Source organism: Capra hircus, chromosome 1 (assembly GCF_001704415.2).
Source record: "Capra hircus breed San Clemente chromosome 1, ASM170441v1, whole genome shotgun sequence".
Taxonomy (NCBI): domain Eukaryota; kingdom Metazoa; phylum Chordata; class Mammalia; order Artiodactyla; family Bovidae; genus Capra; species Capra hircus.
This window is the reverse complement of record NC_030808.1, coordinates 157,276,740-157,296,813: the sequence shown is the minus strand read 5'-3', so window position 1 is coordinate 157,296,813 and position 20,074 is coordinate 157,276,740. Positions and strand designations below refer to the sequence as shown.

Genomic DNA, 20,074 nt, shown 5'->3' with positions numbered 1-20,074 from the left:
TTCAAATTTAAACTTCTTAAAATTTTGATAAAATATATTTGTGCTTTTCAAAATCTTCTAAAAAAGAAGACTAAATTTTCATTATTACCAATGTCCCAAGTCATAAATTTTTCCCTCTTTGTAATTTCTGCTTTTTCACCTTTCATAACTGGAAACAGTATATAAGGAGCAGTGTTTTCTTAATTTGAGCTGTGATTCAGAAGAAAGAATATAGGAAGTAGAGTACTACTTTAAACCCTGAGGAAGTTTTCCATGAATGGAAGAGGCCAGAGCAATCAGGTGGCTTCGGATGTACTTGAGTAGAAAGACAAGACAAAGAAACAAAAGGGACAATAATAACTGATATTTGGAGGTCCCGGGATAATTGAGAAAGGGAGACCTCAGATATAGGAGGGGTCAGGATAAGACTGTCCTTCTGTGCAGAAGTCTCAGACCTGTGGTGTGAGCTGCTGACTCATTTACCCTTAATAGCAAACACCTCAGCTTTGTAAGATGAAAGGTTGTACCTGCTGATCCCAAGACCTGTATGAATGCTAGTCAGTTAGGCAGAATTCTGGATGTTGCTTCAGTATTCTCTGCCATTTCCTGAATAATAAACCTAAAAGTTATATTTAAGAAATGGCTGCTAGATAGTTAGCACTTCACACATTAAGTCATTAGATCTTTCAGAACTGATGACAGGTTATTAAAAACCATTTCACTGATGAAGAAACTGAGGCCATGTAGAGGAATAATCTAACCACGGTCGTGTTTTAAAAGGGGCATATCGTGGATATGTCATCCCTTGTGATGAGTCTTAGATTTACTTGAAATTGAATGGAAGACTGTTCCGTTTTCAAGTGGAAATTTTATAACCATGATTTGGAAGCTGTAACTACAAATCTATTGGGAAGTCTCCACAGTTTGTTACACCATACCTTGCATTGTCTTTTTATGAAGTTTTCTGTATTCAGAGTGTGTGGTCTTCATAGGTTTGTCTGAAAGTCAGAGGTTCATGTCAACAATGAGAATGATTTGATTGGACCCAAAATACTGTTTGAGATTCTGTACACTCAGCTGCCATTTCCTTAGTGCCTTATACCTGTACTGTCCTCCCCTGGCAGAGATGGCTGTGTCTAAAACGATGTCTGTGATGTTTTAGGAATCAGTGACCTTCGAAGATGTAGCTGTGGACTTCACCCAGGAAGAGTGGGCCCTCCTGGACACCTCCCAGAGAAAGCTGTTCAGAGATGTGATGCTGGAGAACATCAGTCATCTGGCCTCAGTTGGTTAGTCAGTTACTCTTTAATGATGTGTGTATGTGCTCATTCAACAAGGATGGAGGAAAACTTTCCCATTTCTCACTCCAGATTCTGCTTTGACTCTTCATCATAACTCTCACAACTACCTTATCAAAATTTTCTTTAGTTCTTATGTTTTGGGGGGCTTCCCCGGTGGCTCCCCTGGTAAAGAATCCACCTGCAATGCAGGAGACCTGGGTTTGATCCCTGAGTTGGGAAGATCCCTGGAGAAGGGAAAGGCTACCCACTCCAGTATTAGCCTGGAGAATTCCATGGACTGTATAGTCCATGGGGTCACAAAGAGTCAGACATGACTGAGTGCTGCTGCTGCTGCTGCTAAGTCGCTTCAGTCGTGTCTGACTGCATGCAGCCCCATAGACTGCAGCCCACCAGGCTCCCCCATCCCTGGGATTCTCCATGCAAGAACACTGGAGTGGGTTGCCATTTCCTTTTCCAATGCATGAAAGTGAAAAAGTGAAGTCGCTCAGTCGTGTCCGACTCTTAGCAAACCCATGAACTGCAGCCTACCAAGCTTCTCCATCCATGGGATTTTCCAGGCAAGAGTACTGGCGTGGGGTGCCAGTGCCTTCTCCGCATGACTGAGTGACTTTCACTCATGTCACTACTTAGATGTAGTTTGTCGATCCCACTACACTGTAACCTTCCTTACACAACTTTGGGTCTTTGTTGCTACTCAGTCTGATGCTCAGGCAGTGGTGGGAACTCACTATTTTTGTATGGGTAAACAAATGTGTTGATTTCTTAAAATTTATTTTACAGCAAGGACTGTGGTTTGATCAGATCACAGTGTTAAAAATAATAGATATATTGTTTTCCACATAGAACTTAGATTTTTCTGGTGGAAGTTGTATGTATTGGATTCTTTGGGGATATAGTATTAAAGCACTGTGAAATGAAAATATTGAAGATTCCATAATCTGTCTTTGAACTTGGGCGTGGGCATTAGCAGTGATAGGTCCTTAATGTCTTTGGGAACAAGTTGAAGAGTCATCATTTTGCTAGTCAAAGCCTGTACATGTTGTTTTCAACATACTCTTCTCCGTTCTGACCTTTAGAGGTTATTGTGTTCTTCCTCACTAGTCTGCTCTGTGATCATGCACTGTTATGAGCATGGAACTCAAAATCCGCATATCTTTCTCCTACCAACAGGTAATCAGCTTTACAAATCAGATGTGATTTCCCATTTGGAGCAAGGAGAGCAACTTTCAAAAGAAGGGTTAGGCTTCCTACAAAGTCAGAGTCCAGGTGAGCTCCAAGAACCTGTACTTCGATAGGAGGAGCAGCCTGGTCAGTGAGTGAATAGGCCCTAAGGAATCAAGTGAAAGTTGCTCAGTCATGTGTGACTCTGGGTGGCCCCATGGATTGTAGCCTGCCAAGCTCCTCTGTCCATGGAATTCTCCAGGCAAGAATACTGAAGTGGGTAGCCGATCCCTTCTCCAGGGAATCTTCCCAACCCAGGGATCGAACCCAAGTCTTCCACGTTGCAGGTGAATTCTTTACTGTCTGAGCCACCAGGGAAGCCCAAGAAAACTGTTGGGTAGCCTATCCCTTCTTCAGGGGATCTTTCTGACCCAGGGATCGAACTGGGGTCTCCTGCATTGTAGGCTGTTTTTAAAATTTAGACAGTGTCATGGGGAAACATTTTTCAGATGTTATCATATGTTGAAGGCATCAATCTTCTATTCACAAGGCTTTCTGCCATTGTCCTTGGCTTTACACAAGGTGAAATATGTGTACCCACTGGAATTAATAAACATTCACAAAACATCCCTTTTCATGGTCCTGTTCTATGAATAGGATCTTCTCTTTTCTTCCTCAACTTGCCGTATTCATTTTATCTTCCTCATAATTCAGTCCTGAGAATGACAGTTGTTATCTGTTTCTTCTCTGTTTAGAGTATTCCCTAATTTGACATTCTTTCCCGTCTGTGTGTCAGTATTTGAAACAGACACAAATGAGCATTGAGTCACTTCAACATTTTACTTCCACTGATACCATTATTACCATTATAGTAATTTATTTTTTCTAGTCATTTCAGATAGAGAAGACGATCTGAAAAAACAGAAAATGTCATCTATGCAGCATACCTGCAAGAAGGACGCCCCTCTACGTCGTGCAGTGGTAAGCTTCACACGCATAAACATGTTCCTCCAGATGAAGACCTGGGACTTGAATAAGTTGGAAATTTGGCATACGTACCTGATTTAACTAAAGTTGGGATCATGGACTTCCATAGGAGAAAGTTTTAGTTAGTCTGGTTTTAAGGAAGAAAAGATTAACCGATAGTCAGAACTATAAACAGTTTATAGTCTTATAAACAGATAGTTATGTAATTATGGGTTATATTCCTAAACACTGAAACATAATAATGTCTTTAAAATTAAATAGGTATCTCTGCAGTTGGGATATTACAAAAGGTAAATCTATGCTTGCAAGAGAGTAATACTTCATGTTTATTAAATATTAAAAATATAGAAGCAATTTTAACTGGAGTCCATCACTGAATGATTACCCTAGAATTTATATGTAGAGAAAGGACGGAATGAATAACTTTGGCAAACTTGTAACAATCTCTCATTTCATTTCAAAAAGCAGAGGTCTCACACTCAAGAGGATCCTTTGGAATGCAACAATTTCAGAGAAAAATTTACTGAAATCTTACCATTGACTCAGTATGTAATACCTCAAGTGGGAAAGAAACCCTTTATTAGCCAAGATGTTGGAAAAGCCATCAGTTACTTGCCATCCTTTAATATACAGAAGCAGATTTGTTCTAGAAGTAAATCATATGAATGTCATCAAAGACGGATTACCTTTATTCAAGGTTCTGCCCATAGACAACACAATAATACTCAGACTGGAGAGAAAACATTTGAATGTCATGTATGTAGGAAAGCCTTCGGTAAAAGTTCTAACCTTAGACGACATGAGATGATTCACACTGGAGTGAAACCACATAGATGTCATCTTTGTGGAAAATCCTTCACTCATTGTTCTGACCTTAGAAAACATGAAAGAATTCACACTGGAGAGAAATTATATGGATGTCATCTGTGTGGCAAAGCCTTCAGTAAAAGTTATAATCTTAGGCGACATGAGGTGATTCACACCAGAGAGAAACCAAATGAATGTCATCTGTGTGGGAAAGCCTTTGTTCATTGTTCTGACCTTAAACAACACGAGAGAACTCACTTTGGGGAGAAACCATATGGATGCCACCTGTGTGGGAAGACTTTCAGTAAAGCTTCTTACCTTAGACAGCATGAGAGGACTCACAACGGAGAGAAGCCATATGGGTGTCACCTGTGTGGGAAGGCCTTCACTCACTGTTCTCACCTTAGAAAACATGAGAGGACTCACACTGGAGAGAAGCCGTATGAGTGCCATCTGTGTGGAAAAGCCTTCACTGAGTCTTCTGTCCTTAGACGACATGAGAGGACTCACACTGGAGAGAAGCCATACGAATGTCACCTGTGTTGGAAAGCCTTCACTGATTCTTCTGTCCTTAAGCGGCATGAAAGAACTCACACTGGAGAGAAGCCATATGAATGTCACCTATGTGGGAAAACCTTCAATCACTCCTCTGTCCTTAGACGACATGAAAGAACTCACACGGGTGAGAAACCGTATGAATGCAATATATGTGGTAAAGCCTTCAATAGGAGTTATAACTTTAGATTGCATAAGAGAATTCACACTGGAGAGAAACCATATAAATGTTACCTATGTGGAAAAGCCTTCAGTAAATATTTTAACCTCAGACAACACGAGAGAACTCATGCTGTAAAGGTAATAAATGAAGATTCACCACCCATACCTTCAAAGTATAAACACTCTTGAGGACTCACACAATGAAGAAATACTGTGTTTATTTTCAATGTATAAGAGTCATTATGCATCCTTATTAATTGACTAAAGTTAATTCACAGTAGACAGAATCCATGTGCATGTCACCTGTGTAACAAAGCCTTTAGCAGTGGACTCATGGGAGAACAAACTGAATGGAATGAATGTGGAGGGAGCTTCATCCTCAGCTGTGACTGTGAAACAGATGAATCATATTTCAGAGAAATTCCAATAGTATACCTGTAATTAGCGTAGAAATACCTTCGGTTATAAGTTATCCTTCAAATAAGTAAACCACAGAGGGGAGAAACTAGACCTGTAACCACTGTGCACTTGTTTACCGTAGCACCACTCTTGGCACGCATCTGAAGATTCACTGTCAGGTAACTGCTAGTGGAAACAAACTAGGACATGAAAAAGAGGGGAAGGCATTTGGAGTGTCCCCTTCTGGAATGCCTGACACACACTAATTCATGTGATGACAAAAGGGCTGCCCTCCTAGTGATGCATGAAACACCCAGAAAGCAGGGAGAGCAGAAGCAGCCGTGGTCCCCGATCTTGCCCATACTGCCCTGTCAACAGCCATGAATCCACAGAGCCCCAGCTGGGAGTGGGACCCAGGAGTCCCAGCCCCTCCCATACACAAACAGAAGGCTCAGAGAGGGGAAGGTGGAGCTTCCTTCTGCCAGGGTAACAAGAAGGCCTGGGCCTTGGTGCCCGTTTGAACATGTTAGTGCCTGTGTTTCACAGGTGGCAAAACAACACAGATGTTTGTAATTAATTTATCCCATGTTTTTCTGGGGCACAGATACGGACTCAAAGGGATGGAAAACATACTCCGCATAAATGGAAATCATAAGAACAGAGGTAGCCATGTTTACATCAGACAGGGACTAATTCAAAACTGAGTTCATCAAGAGGATATTTTATTTTATTGTATAAAAACTATAAGATGAATCAGTGCATGTGTTCATGTATGTATGTGTGTGTACACAATAAAACTACAGAATATAAAACAGTATGTGAAGTTACATGAAAATTGGTCAAGTAGGAAAGTTAGTTTACATGTCAAATAAAATGGATTAATAACTTTTATTCAGTCAACAGTGACATGGAAACAGGAAAACCATATTCATCTTTTCACATGCATAAAAGGGAATGTAAAGTCCTGTTTAAAGCTGAGTGAAAAGCCCACCTCCTGGTTGTGGATGAGAATAGCTTTAGGCAGGGGGTAGCTAACCGATTCAATGGACGTGAACTTGGGCCAACTCCAGGAGATGGTGAGGGGACAGGGAAACCTGGCATGCTGCAGTCCATGGGATCCCAAAGAGTCTTGACGCAACTTGGCAACTAACAACAAAGCTTGCCAAACTGTATCAAAATATGAATACACCCTAGTTTGAATCAGCAAACGAACTCCAGCTTGCCCAAAGCAGAGGAAAACTTGGACATCTGCAGAGAAATCATTCTGCTCGTTAATGGCCACTAAGAATTCCTTATGAAAAGAGTGTACCTTGAGATGGAAGAGGGCTCAGGGGAGGCCATGAGTGACTGAGCAGAGATGTGAGGCATCTCACACAGGAGAGAGATTAGCAGGCCTTGGGGGAAAAGGACACTTTAGGGAGAGAACACACCAACCAAAAGAGAAGATGCTTCCTAAGAAGCCCTCCTTACTCCTGCTTTTCTTATCTGAGCTCTCTAAGGCAAGATCAGTCTTAACTGGTCACTTTTGGGAATTGAAAATACAGCTTTCAACATACCTCCTTCCTGTGACACAACCATATACATAAGGACAAATTCACCATGTGGATGTGATGGTCATCTGCTGTCCAGTGAAACACTGGGAACTCAAGGTCTCTAAGCATGGAACCCATAGACTGGTTTTTCTGTCCTTCAGAGTTTTCCTTTGCTAATGAAACCCACATGTTGCTTGGCAGCAGTGGGTATAAGGGAGGAACTGACCTACCCATGAAGTAGAGGCACTGAAGATGCTTCTAGTCCCTGATGAACAGCATATCCAGGAAAGGATGGTCAAAAATTTTCATTTGCCCTAATTCTCCCACCCAGTCCTAGCTCCTTAATTCTCTACAGTGTTCTCTTCATTCTCCAAGCCCAGTTCACATAGCCATGTGGCCCCTCCAAATGGGAAAGGTAGTTTTGTTCTATGCTTAGTTTTAAAAGTCTTGGTCCAGATGACACCCACACTGAGCACGTGCCTTGAAGCAGCTGAGGCATATTCTAGATAAAAGCAATTCATCCTCAAGCAGCACCCTTTAATAACCAAATGGTGTCTACCTTTGCAGGCACGCTGTAAGTGAGGGTGCTCGTTCACAAGTGAGGAGGAGGATAAGGGAGAACCCAGACCCCGAGGTCAGAACCCAGATCCACACCCTGGGCATCTCTCTCACAGAGTGAAATTTTGCTAATTTGGACTCTTCCTCTGAGGTCACATTTGCAGGACAGGGAAACGTCGGTACTTCACAGGAGGTTGTCGTGGGGAATTATAGTTACTGTGCCACCAGGCAATTGTTTGTTTCGTAAATAAAGACCTTCCCTTCTGGACAGGCCAAGCTCTGCCTTCACCTCTGCAGTGGTGATGTCACCAAGCCTCCGCTGGGAGTGAGCTCCTGCCGTGGATGCTCTGCCCACTCTCGCTCTGACTGTCCTGGCCCCACTCTCCTCGGGCACACCGACCTCCCAGCTCCTCATTAGCTGTCTCCCTGACTTACTGGGCTCCTATTGTTGCCACATAATTAAACTATGATTTCTCTTTCCGCTTTCATCTCTTCAAACTTGCTCCCCCACATCTCTGAGCTGTGGGTCAGAGCGAGCTTGGACTGGGAAACAGGGCTACTGGTTTAGTTCAAAGAGAACTAAATTCTTCGCCTGATTAGGCTTCGGGCCAGCGTAGCGGAACCTGTCTGGGGATGTGTTACCTGGAGCGCGTCAGTGCCTGGTCAGAGCAGTGCTGTGTGGCGGGGGTGACCCGGGGGGTTGGGTGGGCTCAGAGGCCTGATCCAGGCTCCAAGCCTGTAAGTGGCTTCTGGCCACCTCTTTGTGCTCAGGTACTGTGCTCTATCTCCTCTCATCACGCAGAGATGGGCACCTGGGGGTGTCCCAGCTCCACACATTCTGAGGTGCTGGGTGGGAGAGAAAGGGCCTTGGCCTTCAACCGCTGCCAAGGGGTTTCCTTGGACAGCAGGGGGCCCTACAGCCAGAGGAGGCTGTTAACTGAAGACTGAATGGGTGCAGTGGAGAAGGGGCTGTCTGTGCTCCTGTGGCTGGCGAGGTGAAGGGGGTGGTCCTGACACTGTTAAAGAGCAGGCATCCTGGTTCTGTTTACACTGTGTTTCCTGGGGATGGGACACAACCAGGCTGCAGGCCCCTCCCAACCCGCCTCGTGGGGTCAGTACAAGGCTCTCTGGCCACTTCTCTGAGGGGCAGGGAAGACTGAGGAAGACAGCGGGGTGTGGGGATGCTTGAACTCTAAGCAGTCCCCAACCCCCAAACCCTAGAGAACTAAAGGCAGACAGAACAACTTCTAGAAGGATTGGCGGGAGTGGGGAGGACTGCGTCTGGGGGGTGGGGGAGAGGGGGGTGGGGGAGGAGGGGGATGGGGCAGGAGATTGAGGGCTGCAGCCAGGGTGGGAACTTGATGGGCCCTGTGTGTGATTGATCTCCTGAGTGGACACAGGCCACGAGATCAGCAAGAGGACCCGACCCCCTGGTCCTCCACCCAGTGGCCTCAGCAGTCACCAGGGTCAGGGCAGCAGCCCTGGTGCAGAACCCCTCCCCTGGGGAGGAGGCTCCCCCACTCCCACCCCTCCGGGCCGCCCCCGCCACACAGCACTGCTCTGACCAGGCACTGACGCGCTCCAGGTAACACATCCCCAGACAGGTTCCGCTACGCTGGCCCGAAGCCTAACCAGGCGAAGAATTTAGTTCTCTTTGAAAATATACTTTAGGCTAACACATTAAGGTAATTTGTAGTTTAATAGCAGTTTGTTTAGATTTTAAATACATCAAAAGTTAAAAACCACAACTTTTCCACCACTTTATACCCAGCACCCACAGCAACGCTTAGCACTGTCTCATTCACGGTCGGTAACATCAGGAAAAAAAAATCACTTTGTCGGTTCTACTTTCCTCTTTCTCATCCATCCATTGCCTCCCTAATATTGTCTGTCATATGTTTCTTAAAATACAACACTACTCTGTTGAATTAATTCACAATTAATTACACTCATCTCACAAACCAGCAAAGTAATGCTCAAAATTCTCCAAGCGAGGCTTCAACAATACGTGAACAAAGAACTTCCAGATTTAGCTGGATTTAGAATTGAAGCTGGATTTAGAAAAAGCAGAGGAACCAAATGTCAAATTGCCAACATCTGTTGGATCATCAAAAGAGCAAGAGAGTTCCAGAAAAACGTCTACTTCTGCTTTATTGACTACACCAAAGCCTTTGGTGTAATCAAAGGCTGTATGGATCACAACAAACTGTGGAAAGTTCTTCAAGAGATGGGAATACCAGGCCACCTGAGCTGCCTCCTGAGAAACCTGTATGCAGGTCAGGAAGCAACAGTTAGAACTGGACATGTAACAACAGACTGGTTCCAAATTGGGAAAGGAGTATGTCAAGGCTGTATATTGTCACCCTGCTTATTTAACTTCTATGCAGAGTACATCATGCAAAATGCTGGGCTGGATGAAGCACAAGCTGGAATCAAGATTGCCAGGAGAAATATCAATAATCTCAGATATGCAGATGACACCACCCTTATGGAAGAAAGTGAAGAACTGAAGAGCCTCTTGATGAAAATGAAAGGGAGTGAAAAAGCTGGCTTAAAACTCAACATTCAGAAAATGAAGATCATGGCATCTGGTCCCATCACTTCATGGCAAATAGATGGGGAAACAGTGGCTGAGTTTATTTTTCTGGGCTCCAAAATCACTGCAGATGGTGACTGCAGCCATGAAATTAAAAGACGCTTACTCCTTTGAAGAAAAGCTATGACCAACCTAGACAGCATAGTAAAAAGCAGAGACATTACTCTTCCAACAAAGGTTATATAGTCAAAGCTATGGTTTTTCCAGTGGTCATGTATGGATGTGAGATTTGGACTATAAAGAAAGCTGAGCACCAAAGAATTGATGTTTTTGAACTGTGGTGTTGGAAAAAAACTCTTGAGAGTCCCTTGGACTGCAAGGAGATCAATCCCAAAGGAAATCAGTCCTGAATATTCATTGGGAGAACCGATGCTGAAGCTGAAACTCCAGTATTTGGCCACCTGCTGTGAAGAGCTGACTCATTTGAAAAGACCCTGATGCTGGGAAAGATTGAAGGCGGGAGGAGAAGCGGGCGACAGGGGATGAGATGGTTGGCTGGCATCACCGACTCAATGGATATGAGTTTGAGCAAGCTCAGGGAGTTGGTGATGGAAAGGGAAGCCTGGTGTGCTGCAGTCCATGAGGTTGCAAAGAGTCGGACACGACTGAGTGACTGAACTGAACTGAACTGAAATAATTCACTCCATTCCAAAGGGACAATCTCATTCACAAAACCAAATGCAGCTATATCATTAATTCACCCAGTGGTTTCCACGTGCCTTTGACAGAGACCCTTTGGACCCATTGTGACTCTGGGGCCCAGAATCGGGCCCTGCTGCCCTCCCTAGGCCAGCACCCCCACCTCTGCCCCGCAGCCCCGCCCCCAGCCTGCCCTCAGCTCCCAGGCACAGCGGTTCTGTTCACCGCTGCCACTTTACCCAAGTTCTGACACCATGGAGGGGCGGGGGGGGGGGGGGGGGGGGGGCACTGTAAAACTTTAGTCCTTTTTCCAACTGCTGAAATAAAATTTTACTAATTTTACTACTATGTGTTTATTATGTTATTTCCCCAGCTCCACAAATGTTTTCCTTCAGAATCATGTCTAGAGGGTATTTTTGTTTCCTTAAATTTTCTCTTTTAAACTAGCCTTTAAACTACAAAGTAATTGAAAATCTATCCTTCCTATATTTCAGGCTAATTCTGCTTAAATGGCACGGGCCTTGTTCAGAGTCTTCTGGCTTATATATTAATTTCTGGAAAAAAACATCATTTGCCTCATGAATGCTACAGCTTAAGTCAGGCTGTAAAGACACAGGAACGTAAAAGCAAACCATGTTTGTTGAGCACAGATGACATGAAATGGTTGCTATGAATACAATACACCCTACAGGGTTTTATAAAATGATCTGCCTGGAATCAAATACCTGTATCTAAAATGAAAAGTGCTAGCAAGCTAGCAAACGCGGGCGCCCATGACGGCACACAAGTGCGGCCGAGAAGAGGTACCCCACGTCCAAGGTAAGGAGCAGCGGCTGCACTTTGCTGGAGCAGCCATGAAGAGATACCCCACATCCAAGGTAAGAGAAATCCAAGTAAGATGGTAGGTGTTTCACGAGGGCATCAGAGGGCAGACACACTGAAACCACAGTCACAGACAACTAGCCAATCTGATCACATGGACCACAGCCTTGTCTAACTCAATGAAGCTAAGCCATGCCATGTAGGGCCACCCTAGAGGGACAGGTCTTGGTGGAAAGGTCTGACAGAATGTGGTCCACTGGAGAAGGGAATGGCAAACCACTTCAGTATTCTTGCCTTGAGAACCCATGAACAGTATGAAAAGGCAAAAAGATAGGACACTGAAAGATGAACTCCCCAGGTCAGTAGGTGCCCAATATGCTACTGGATATCAGCGGAGAAATAATTCCAGAAAAAATGAAGGGATGGAGACAAAACAAAAACAATACCCGGTTGTGGAGGATGTGACTGGTGACAGAAGCAAGGTTCCATGCTGCAAATAGCAATATTGCATAGGAACCTGGAATGTCAGGTCCATGAATCAAGGCAAATTGGAAGTGGTCAAACAAGAGATGGCAAGGGTGAACGTTGACATTCTAGGAATCAGCGAACTAAAATAGACTGGAATGGGTGAATTTAACTCAGATGACCATTATATCTACTACTGCGGGCAGGAATCCCTCAGAAGAAATGGAGTAGCCATCATGGTCAACCAAAGAGTCTGAAATGCAGCACTTGGATGCAATCTCAAAAACCACAAAATGATCTCTGTTCATTTCCAAGGCAAACCATTCAATATCACAGTAATCCAAGTCTATGCCCCTACCAGTAATGCTGAAGAACCTGAAGTTGAACAGATCTATGAAGACCTACAAGACCTTCTAGAACTAACACCCCAAAAGATGTCCTTTTCATTATAGGGGACTGGAATGCAAAAGTAGGAAGTCAAGAAACACCTGGAGTAACAGGCAAATTTGGCCTTGGAGTACAGAATAAAGCAGGGCAAGAGAAAGAGAACACATTGGTCATAGCAAACAGCCTCTTCCAACAACACAAGAGAAGACTCTACACATGGACATCACCAGATGGTCAACACCAAAATCAGATTGATTATATTCTTTGCAGCAAAAGATGGAGAAGCTCTAGTCAGCAAAAACAAGACCAGGAGCTGACTGGCACAGATCATGAACTCCTTATTGCCAAATTCAGACTTAAATTGAAGAAAGTAGGGAAAACCACTAGCCCATTCAGGTATGACCTATATCAAATCCCTTATGACTATACAGTGGAAGTGAGAAATAGATTTAAGGGCCGAGATCTGATAGATAGAGTGCCTGATGAACTATGGACAGAGGTTCGTGACATTGTAGAGGAGACAGGGATCAAGACCATCCCCATGGAAAAGAAATGCAAAAAAGGAAAATGGTTGTCTGAGGAGGCCTTACAAATAGCTGTGAAAAGAAGGGAAGCGAAAAGCAAAGGAGAAAAGGAAAGATATAAGCATCTGAATGCAGAGTTCCAAAGAATAGCAAGGAGAGATATAAGAAAGCCTTCTTCAGCGATCAATGCAAAGAAATCGAGGAAAACAATTGAATGGGAAAAACTAAAGATCTCTTCAAGAAAATTAGAGATACCAAGGAAACATTTCATGCAAAGATGGGCTCAATAAAGGACAGAAATGGTATGAACCTAACAGAAGCAGAAGATATTAAGAAGAGGTGGCAAGAATACACAGAAGAACTATACAATAAAAGAGCTTCATGACCCAGATAATCATGATGGTGTGATCACTCACCTAGAGCCAGACATCCTGGAATGTGAAGTCAAGTGGGTCTTAGGAAGCATCACTATGAACAACGCTAGTGGAGGTGATGGCATTCCAGTGGAGCTATTTCAAATCCTGAAAGATGATGCTATGAAAGTGCTGCACTCAATATGCCAGCAAATTTGGAAAACTCAGCAGTGGTCACAGGACTGGAAAAGGTCAGTTTTCATTCCACTCGCAAAGAAAGGCAATGCCAAAGAATCCTCAAACTACCGCACAGTTGCACTCATCTCACAGGCTAGTAAATTAATGCTTCAAATTCTCCAAGCCAGGCTTCAGCAATATGTGAACCATGAACTTCCAGATGTTCAAGCTGGTTTTAGAAAAGGCAGAGGAACCAGAGATCAAATTGCCAACATCTGCTGGATCACCAAAAAAGCGGGAGAATTCCGGAGAAAACATCTATTTCTGCTTTATTGACTATGCCAAAGCCTTTGACTATGTGGATCACAATAATTTGTGGAAAATTCTGAAAGAGATGGGAATACCAGACCACCTGACCTGCCTCTTGAGAAACCTATATGCAGGTCAGGAAGAATCAGTTAGAATTGGATATGGAACAACAGACTGGTTCCAAATAGGAAAAGGAGTACATCAAGGCTGTATAGTGTCACCCTGCTTATTTAACTTCTATGCAGAGTACATCATGAGAAACACTGGGCTGGAAGAAGCACAAGCTGAAATCAAGATTACCGGGAGAAATATCAATAACTTCAGATATGCAGATGACACCACCCTTATGGCAGAAAGTGAAGAGGAACTAAAGAGCCTTTTGATGAAAGTGAAAGAGGAAAGTGAAAAAGTTGGCTTAAAGCTCAACATTCAGAAAACGAAGATCATGGCATCTGGTCCCATCACTTCATGGGAAATAGATGGGGAAACAGTGGAAATAGTGTCAGACTTTATTTTTCTGGGCTGCAAAATCACTGCAGATGGTGACTGCAGCCATGAAATTAAAAGACGCTTACTCCTTGGAAAGAAAGTTATGACCAACCTAGACAGCATGTTAAAAAGCAGACACATTACTTTGCCAACAAAGGTCCATCTAGTTAAGGCTATGGTCATGTATGGATGTGAGAGCTGGACTGTGAAGAAGGCTGAGCACTGAAGAATTGATGCGTTTGAACTGTGGTGTTGGAGAAGACTCTTGAGAGTCCCTTGGACTGCAAGGAGATCCAATTGGAAGGACAGATGTTGAAGCTGAAACTCCAATACTTTGGCCACCTGATGCGAAGAGCTGACTCATTGGAAAAGACCCTGATGCTGGGAAAGATTGAGGGCAGGAGAAGAAGGGGACGACAGAGGATGAGATGGTTGGATGGCATCACCGACTCAATGGACATGGGTTTGGGTGGACTCCGGGAGTTGGTGATGGACAGGGAAACCTGGCGTGCTTCGGTTCATGGGGTCGCAAAGAGTGAGGTCGGACACGACTGAGCAACTGAACTGAACTGAACATGAAAAGATCTAGCTTGATTTTTCTTCAAAGGTAATTTGATTTATTATTTAACCTGTGTCCTATGATTGCCAAATTTTTTAATATTATTGGAAAGTAAATGAGTTGAAAAATGACATTACAGGTAGATCAGTTATACAACTAGATAATTTATTCCAGGATTCTGCAGCGTTTTGAAGCTTGGAAAATATTCTGGTCCTTAGGGACAGCAGCTAAGTGTGTCCTGAAGAGACCCACCCCTGATGGTTTTCTCAGACTCAGAGTACGACATGGGGGGCTCCAGAGCCAGAGGATGCTGGTAGCTTAGCTGTTGTCTTGGGAATGAGGAGTCGGACGGTTCTGCTGCTAAGAACTAGTAACAGTCTCTAGCTGCATCAGGACAACGCAACTTCACAAAGCAGTTAGGCCACTCTGTCTGGCAGGCTGAAGGAGCAGAATTCCAGGAAACGCCAATTTCTCGTAATTGTATCATTGCCATGTTCCGTGCCTGGGGGAAATACGTTATTAAAGAGGTGGGGTCGATTAGATTTGTTCTGACTGATATCCAGGTGGGTACTCAGGTGGCTGCCCTGGATTACCTGCGTGATGAGATTACCTGATGAGGTTACATCAATGATGGGGTTAAACTGCATATAAGGAGAGCTCACCATGTGAAAGGGGCTTAGTTTCTAGAGAGATACTCCGTGGTGACCGTGACCCCCAGCAGAGAACTGGCTTTGTCGTCTTCTCTATAGATTTGGATCCTGGTGAGCACTCAAGACTCCCTGGTGGCTCAGACGGTAAAGAATCCGCCTGCAATGCGGGAGACCGCGGTTCAATCCCTGGGTGGGAAGATCCCCTGGAGGAGGGACAGGCTACCCGCTCCAGTATTCACGGGCTTTCCTGGTGGCTCAGATGGTAAAGAATCTGCCTGCAATGCGGGAAACCTGGTTTGATCCCTGGGTGGGAAAGATCCCCTGGAAGAGGGCATGGCAGCCCACTCCAGTATTCTTGCCGGGAGAATTCCAAGGACAGAGGAGCCTGGGGGTTAAAGTTCATGGGGTTGCAAGGAGTCGGAAGACAGCCACTAAAACAGCAACAGAATGGAGCTGATAGCTCGTCAGTCTAGCTAGAGTCCAGACGACAGTTCTCTCCCTGTCAGTTTAGAGACACCGGTAGGAGAAACCGAAGTAACTTGAGTCCTTCTTCTCCAGACCTGGGAACCAGGAGGTGTCCTGCAGAGCCGGCTGTCAGCAGCGGACAGGGACCTCACCCCCAGGCCTGAAAGATGGGGAACTGCATCACCTCCAGCGCCCGGGACGACCGCCTGGTCCCTCGGTTTCCGGCCCCCTTCGGCGAGCGGAGAGGCGGAGACGGCCCGGGGGGACCGCGGGGTCCCGAGCGGCGCCGGGCGGGGGCGGCCCGGCCGGGAGCGCCGCTGACCTTCCGTCGGAGGATCCGCCTCATCCAGAGCCTGCCTCGAGACGTGTACAGAAGCGAAGGATGCGAAACGAAGGCCGCCGAGTGCGCGGTCTGTCTGACGGACTTGGTGCCCGGGGACCCCATCCGGCCTCTGCCCTGCAAGCACGTCTATCACCTGGACTGCATCAACGAGTGGCTGGGCCGGTCCCTCACCTGCCCGCTCTGCCGGGGGCCCGCGGAGGCCGCGAAGCCTTTGTTCCAGGGCGCTCTTGAGCCCGGACCCCTGGTGTGATTGCAAGGGACCCATCATGTTTACTGATTTCCATGTTTTGTACTGTGCCCAGATAGCACAAAGGTTTATTAAAAGTTCCTGGAATGTTGCAGATGTCCGGGAACAGTTTCTAGCGTTTCAGAAAGATAGGGAGAAAGCGCAGGTAAACCCTGACCAAGTGCTGAGAGGTGTAATGATGTCTTAGCGTTGTTCTCTTGCTGCGCACCCTGTTTCAGCAGCTCTACATGTTGTACTGCATCTGTTGAACAACAGGGAAAGATAATGGTTACTCTTCCTAAATGAAATCAGACTCTTCTCCCCCATCCAACTTTAAAGTTGGTGGCATTTAGGCCACAGTTTTATGAAAAGTTACAATTTATACAACTGAACTAAAATAAAATCAAAGTATGTATGAGTGAATCCATGAAGAATGTTATTCTCAAATGAGCCTTCTAAATGGTTTTATCTGTTTGTTCTCCATCATTTTGAGACACTTAACCCTTTCCTCTTATAAATCCAATCCAGTTGAACAAAGTGTTCCAGTGAAGAACAGTCTTGAGCAGGTTTATTATCTGTGTAATCAGGGCGTGTCCAGGCACTTTAGCTGTGTTTGAAAGTGAAAGTGAAGTCACTCAGTTGTGACTCTTTGCGACCCCATGGACTGTAGCCTATCAGGTTCCTCTGTCCATGGGATTTTCCAGGCAAGAGTGCTGGAGTGGATTGCCGTTTCCTTCTCCAGGAATCGAATCCGGGTCTCCCACATTGCAGGCAGACACTATACTGTCTGAGCTGCCAGGTGAGCCCAAGGGAAGATAGTTTCCTGGAAGTCAGCCAGCTTCACTCTGGTTCCTCTTTACAAGCCTTACCAACTTATGTTTTCCTACCAAAGCAAGTGCTTACAATTTGAACTTTTGTCATTTTCTACTTTTATTTGTCTTTAACTTTATCTCCTATGGTTGTGAAGAGCTGATTCATTGGAGAAAACCCTGATGCTGGGGAAAATTGAGAGCAAGAGGAGAAGGGGGTGACAGAGGATGAGATGGTTAGATGGCATCACTGACTCAATGGACATGAATTTGAGCAAACTCCAGGAGTTGGTGAAGGAGAGGGAGGCCTGGTGTGCTGCAGTCCATGGGGTCGCAAAGAGTCAGACATGACTTAGGGACTAAACAACTCACGGTTGTAGCATCCTCACTCACACCCATGTTACATTTTTGTGCAGGGGATTTTTTCTTTTCTTTTTCGCTGAGCTGGGTCTTTGTTGCTGCTGAAGGGCTCTCTCTAGTTGTGGCAAGCGGGGGCTGCTCTCTTGTTCTGCTGCACAAGCTTCTCTGTGTGGTGGCTTCTCTTGTTGCTGCTGGCTCATGGACTTAGTTGCCCCAAGGTATGTGGGATCTTAGTTCCCAGACCAGGGATCAAACCCATGTTCCCTGCATTGGCAGGCGGGTTCTTAACCACTGGATAACCAGGGAAATCTCTGACGCAGTGGATTTTAAGAGGTAAATTTGCAGGTGGGTGCTGTTGTTCCCACTTAAGTCACTGAACATTGAATAAGTCATTGAAATAATTATATGTAATAGATTCTGGTGACATTTGGTTGCTAAGAGAATCTACAAAAAAAAAAAAAAAAAAAAACAAGCTAAAAGAGATCAGAGAGTGATACCACTGGAGACCCCAGAGTGCAGGAGGGAGTCAAGACTATTCAAAATGACCCCTGCAGAGGTTAGACTTGGATTTGCAGTGATGATTTGGAACCATGGAGCAAACTGGAGCTTCTGATCGCCGTGAGCTAGCGAGCGCAAATACCTCCATATTTTCCTCATTTTTATCTCACATGAAGGTGTTCCTAAATCATTCATCAGCAGTAATAGTCTTGTTGAACAGTTTGCCCTGGAAACGAACAGAGATCATTGTGTTGTTTTTGAGACTGACCCAAGTACTGCATTTCAGACTCTTGTTGACTGAGGGTTACTCCATTTTTCCTAAGGGAGTCTTGCCCACAGTAGTAGATATAATGGTCATCTGAGTTAAATTCACTCATTCCAGTCCGTCTTAGTTCACTGATTCCTAAAATGTCAGTGTTCACTCTTGCCATCTCCTGTTTAAGCACTTCCAACTTACTTTGATTCAGGGACGTATCATTCCAGGTTCCTGTGCAACACTGGTCTTTACAGCATTGGATTCTACTTCCATCACCAGACACACCCACAGCTGTTACTTTTCCTCACTAGGGTCTAACTCCTCTAGCCCTCACTGGGCCCTGATATAGGTCCTCACTACAGCCTGACTGTTGTCTTTCTATGTCCTGACACTCCTCTTCTCACTAAGACCTGATTCTCATCCTCACTAGGGCCAAACACTCGTCTTCTCTACATCCTGACACTCGTCTTCTCTAGATGCTGACTCTGGTCCTGTCTGTGCCTTGAGCCCTCTCCTCACTGGGCCCTGACTCTGGTCCTCACTGGGGCCAGACCCTCATCCTCACTAGGGCCAGACTCTCATCATTGCAGACTGACTCTGATCCTCTCTGTGGCCTCACTGATTCTCACTACAGTCTCACCCTGGTTCTCAGTAAGCCTGTCCCTGGCACTCACTACAGCCTGGCCCTCGTCCTCTCTATGGTCTAACTTTGGTCTGCTCTTTGAACTGACCTTTTCTGATCAATGGCCTGACTCTTTGCCTCACAATTGCCTGAATCTTTGCCTCACTTTGGTCTATTTACCTCACTGGGTCCTGACTCTTTCTTCACTGGGGACTGACAGAGATCCTCACAGGGCCCTGATTCTGGTCCCCAAAGGCCTGACTTTGGTCCTCACTGTGTTATGAGTCCTCACAAGCACCTGACCCTTGTGCTCACTATGGATCACTCTGTGCTCAATTTGGATCACATTGTTCTCACTGTGGATCACTTTGTGCTCACTGTGGATCACTCTGCCCTCACTGCGGATCACTCTGTGCTCACTGTGGATCACTCTGCCCTCACTGCGGATCACTCTGTCCTCACTGTGGATCACTCTGCCCTCACTGTGGATCACTCTGTGCTCACTGTGGATCACTCTGTGCTCACTGTGGATCACTCTGGCCCTGGTCACTTGTCACTGGATCACTCTGTGCTCACTGTGGATCACTCTGCCCTCACTATGGATCACTCTGCCCTCACTGTGGATCACTGTGCTCACTATGGATCACTCTGCCCTCACTGTGGATCACTCTGCCCTCACTGTGGATCACTCTGTGCTCACTGCGGATCACTCTGTGCTCACTATGGATCACTCTGCCCTCACTGCGGATCACTCTGCCCTCACTGTGGATCACTCTGTGCTCACTGTGGATCACTCTGCCCTCACTGTGGATCACTCTGTGCTCACTACAGCCTCACTCCTTTGCTGTCTGTTTCCTGACCCTGCTTCTCGATGTGCTCTCAGGGGCTTCTCACTGCGCACTGTCTGGTCTTCCCTGGGCCCTGAGTCTGGTCTGCACTGAGCTCTCATGCTGGCTCTCTCCACGGCAACAGCGGTCGCCTCCTAGCGACTCTGCTCGTCACTGGGCCTGGCTGCCTCACTGGGTCCCGATTCCGGTCCTCACTGTGTCCTGACTCTAGTCCTCTCTATGACCTGACCATGGTC

At 45.5% G+C, this 20,074-nt stretch overlaps 2 protein-coding genes across 6 annotated transcripts in view; both read left to right on the top strand.

Annotated features, from left to right (window-relative positions):
* The window catches only part of LOC102184668 (histone-lysine N-methyltransferase PRDM9), a 90,449-nt gene extending 85,100 nt beyond the window's left edge, over positions 1 to 5,349 (top strand). The window contains exons 5-8 of one of the 5 annotated variants that reach the window (XM_005675737.3): positions 1,142 to 1,268; positions 2,451 to 2,546; positions 3,331 to 3,422; positions 3,897 to 5,349. In XM_005675737.3, the coding sequence (XP_005675794.1) occupies positions 1,142 to 1,268; positions 2,451 to 2,546; positions 3,331 to 3,422; positions 3,897 to 5,141 (1,560 nt within the window). In that variant the 3' untranslated portion in view covers positions 5,142 to 5,349. Of the gene's footprint in view, positions 1 to 1,141; positions 1,269 to 2,450; positions 2,547 to 3,330; positions 3,423 to 3,893 lie in introns of all 5 variants that reach the window. The other 4 variants (XM_018053257.1, XM_018053275.1, XM_005675738.3 and 1 more) reach the window with 4 other exon arrangements.
* Positions 16,044 to 16,469, top strand: LOC108636388 (RING finger protein 11-like). The gene has a single exon (XM_018050767.1). The coding sequence runs from the start codon at positions 16,044 to 16,046 to the stop codon at positions 16,467 to 16,469; it is 426 nt and encodes a 141-aa protein (XP_017906256.1).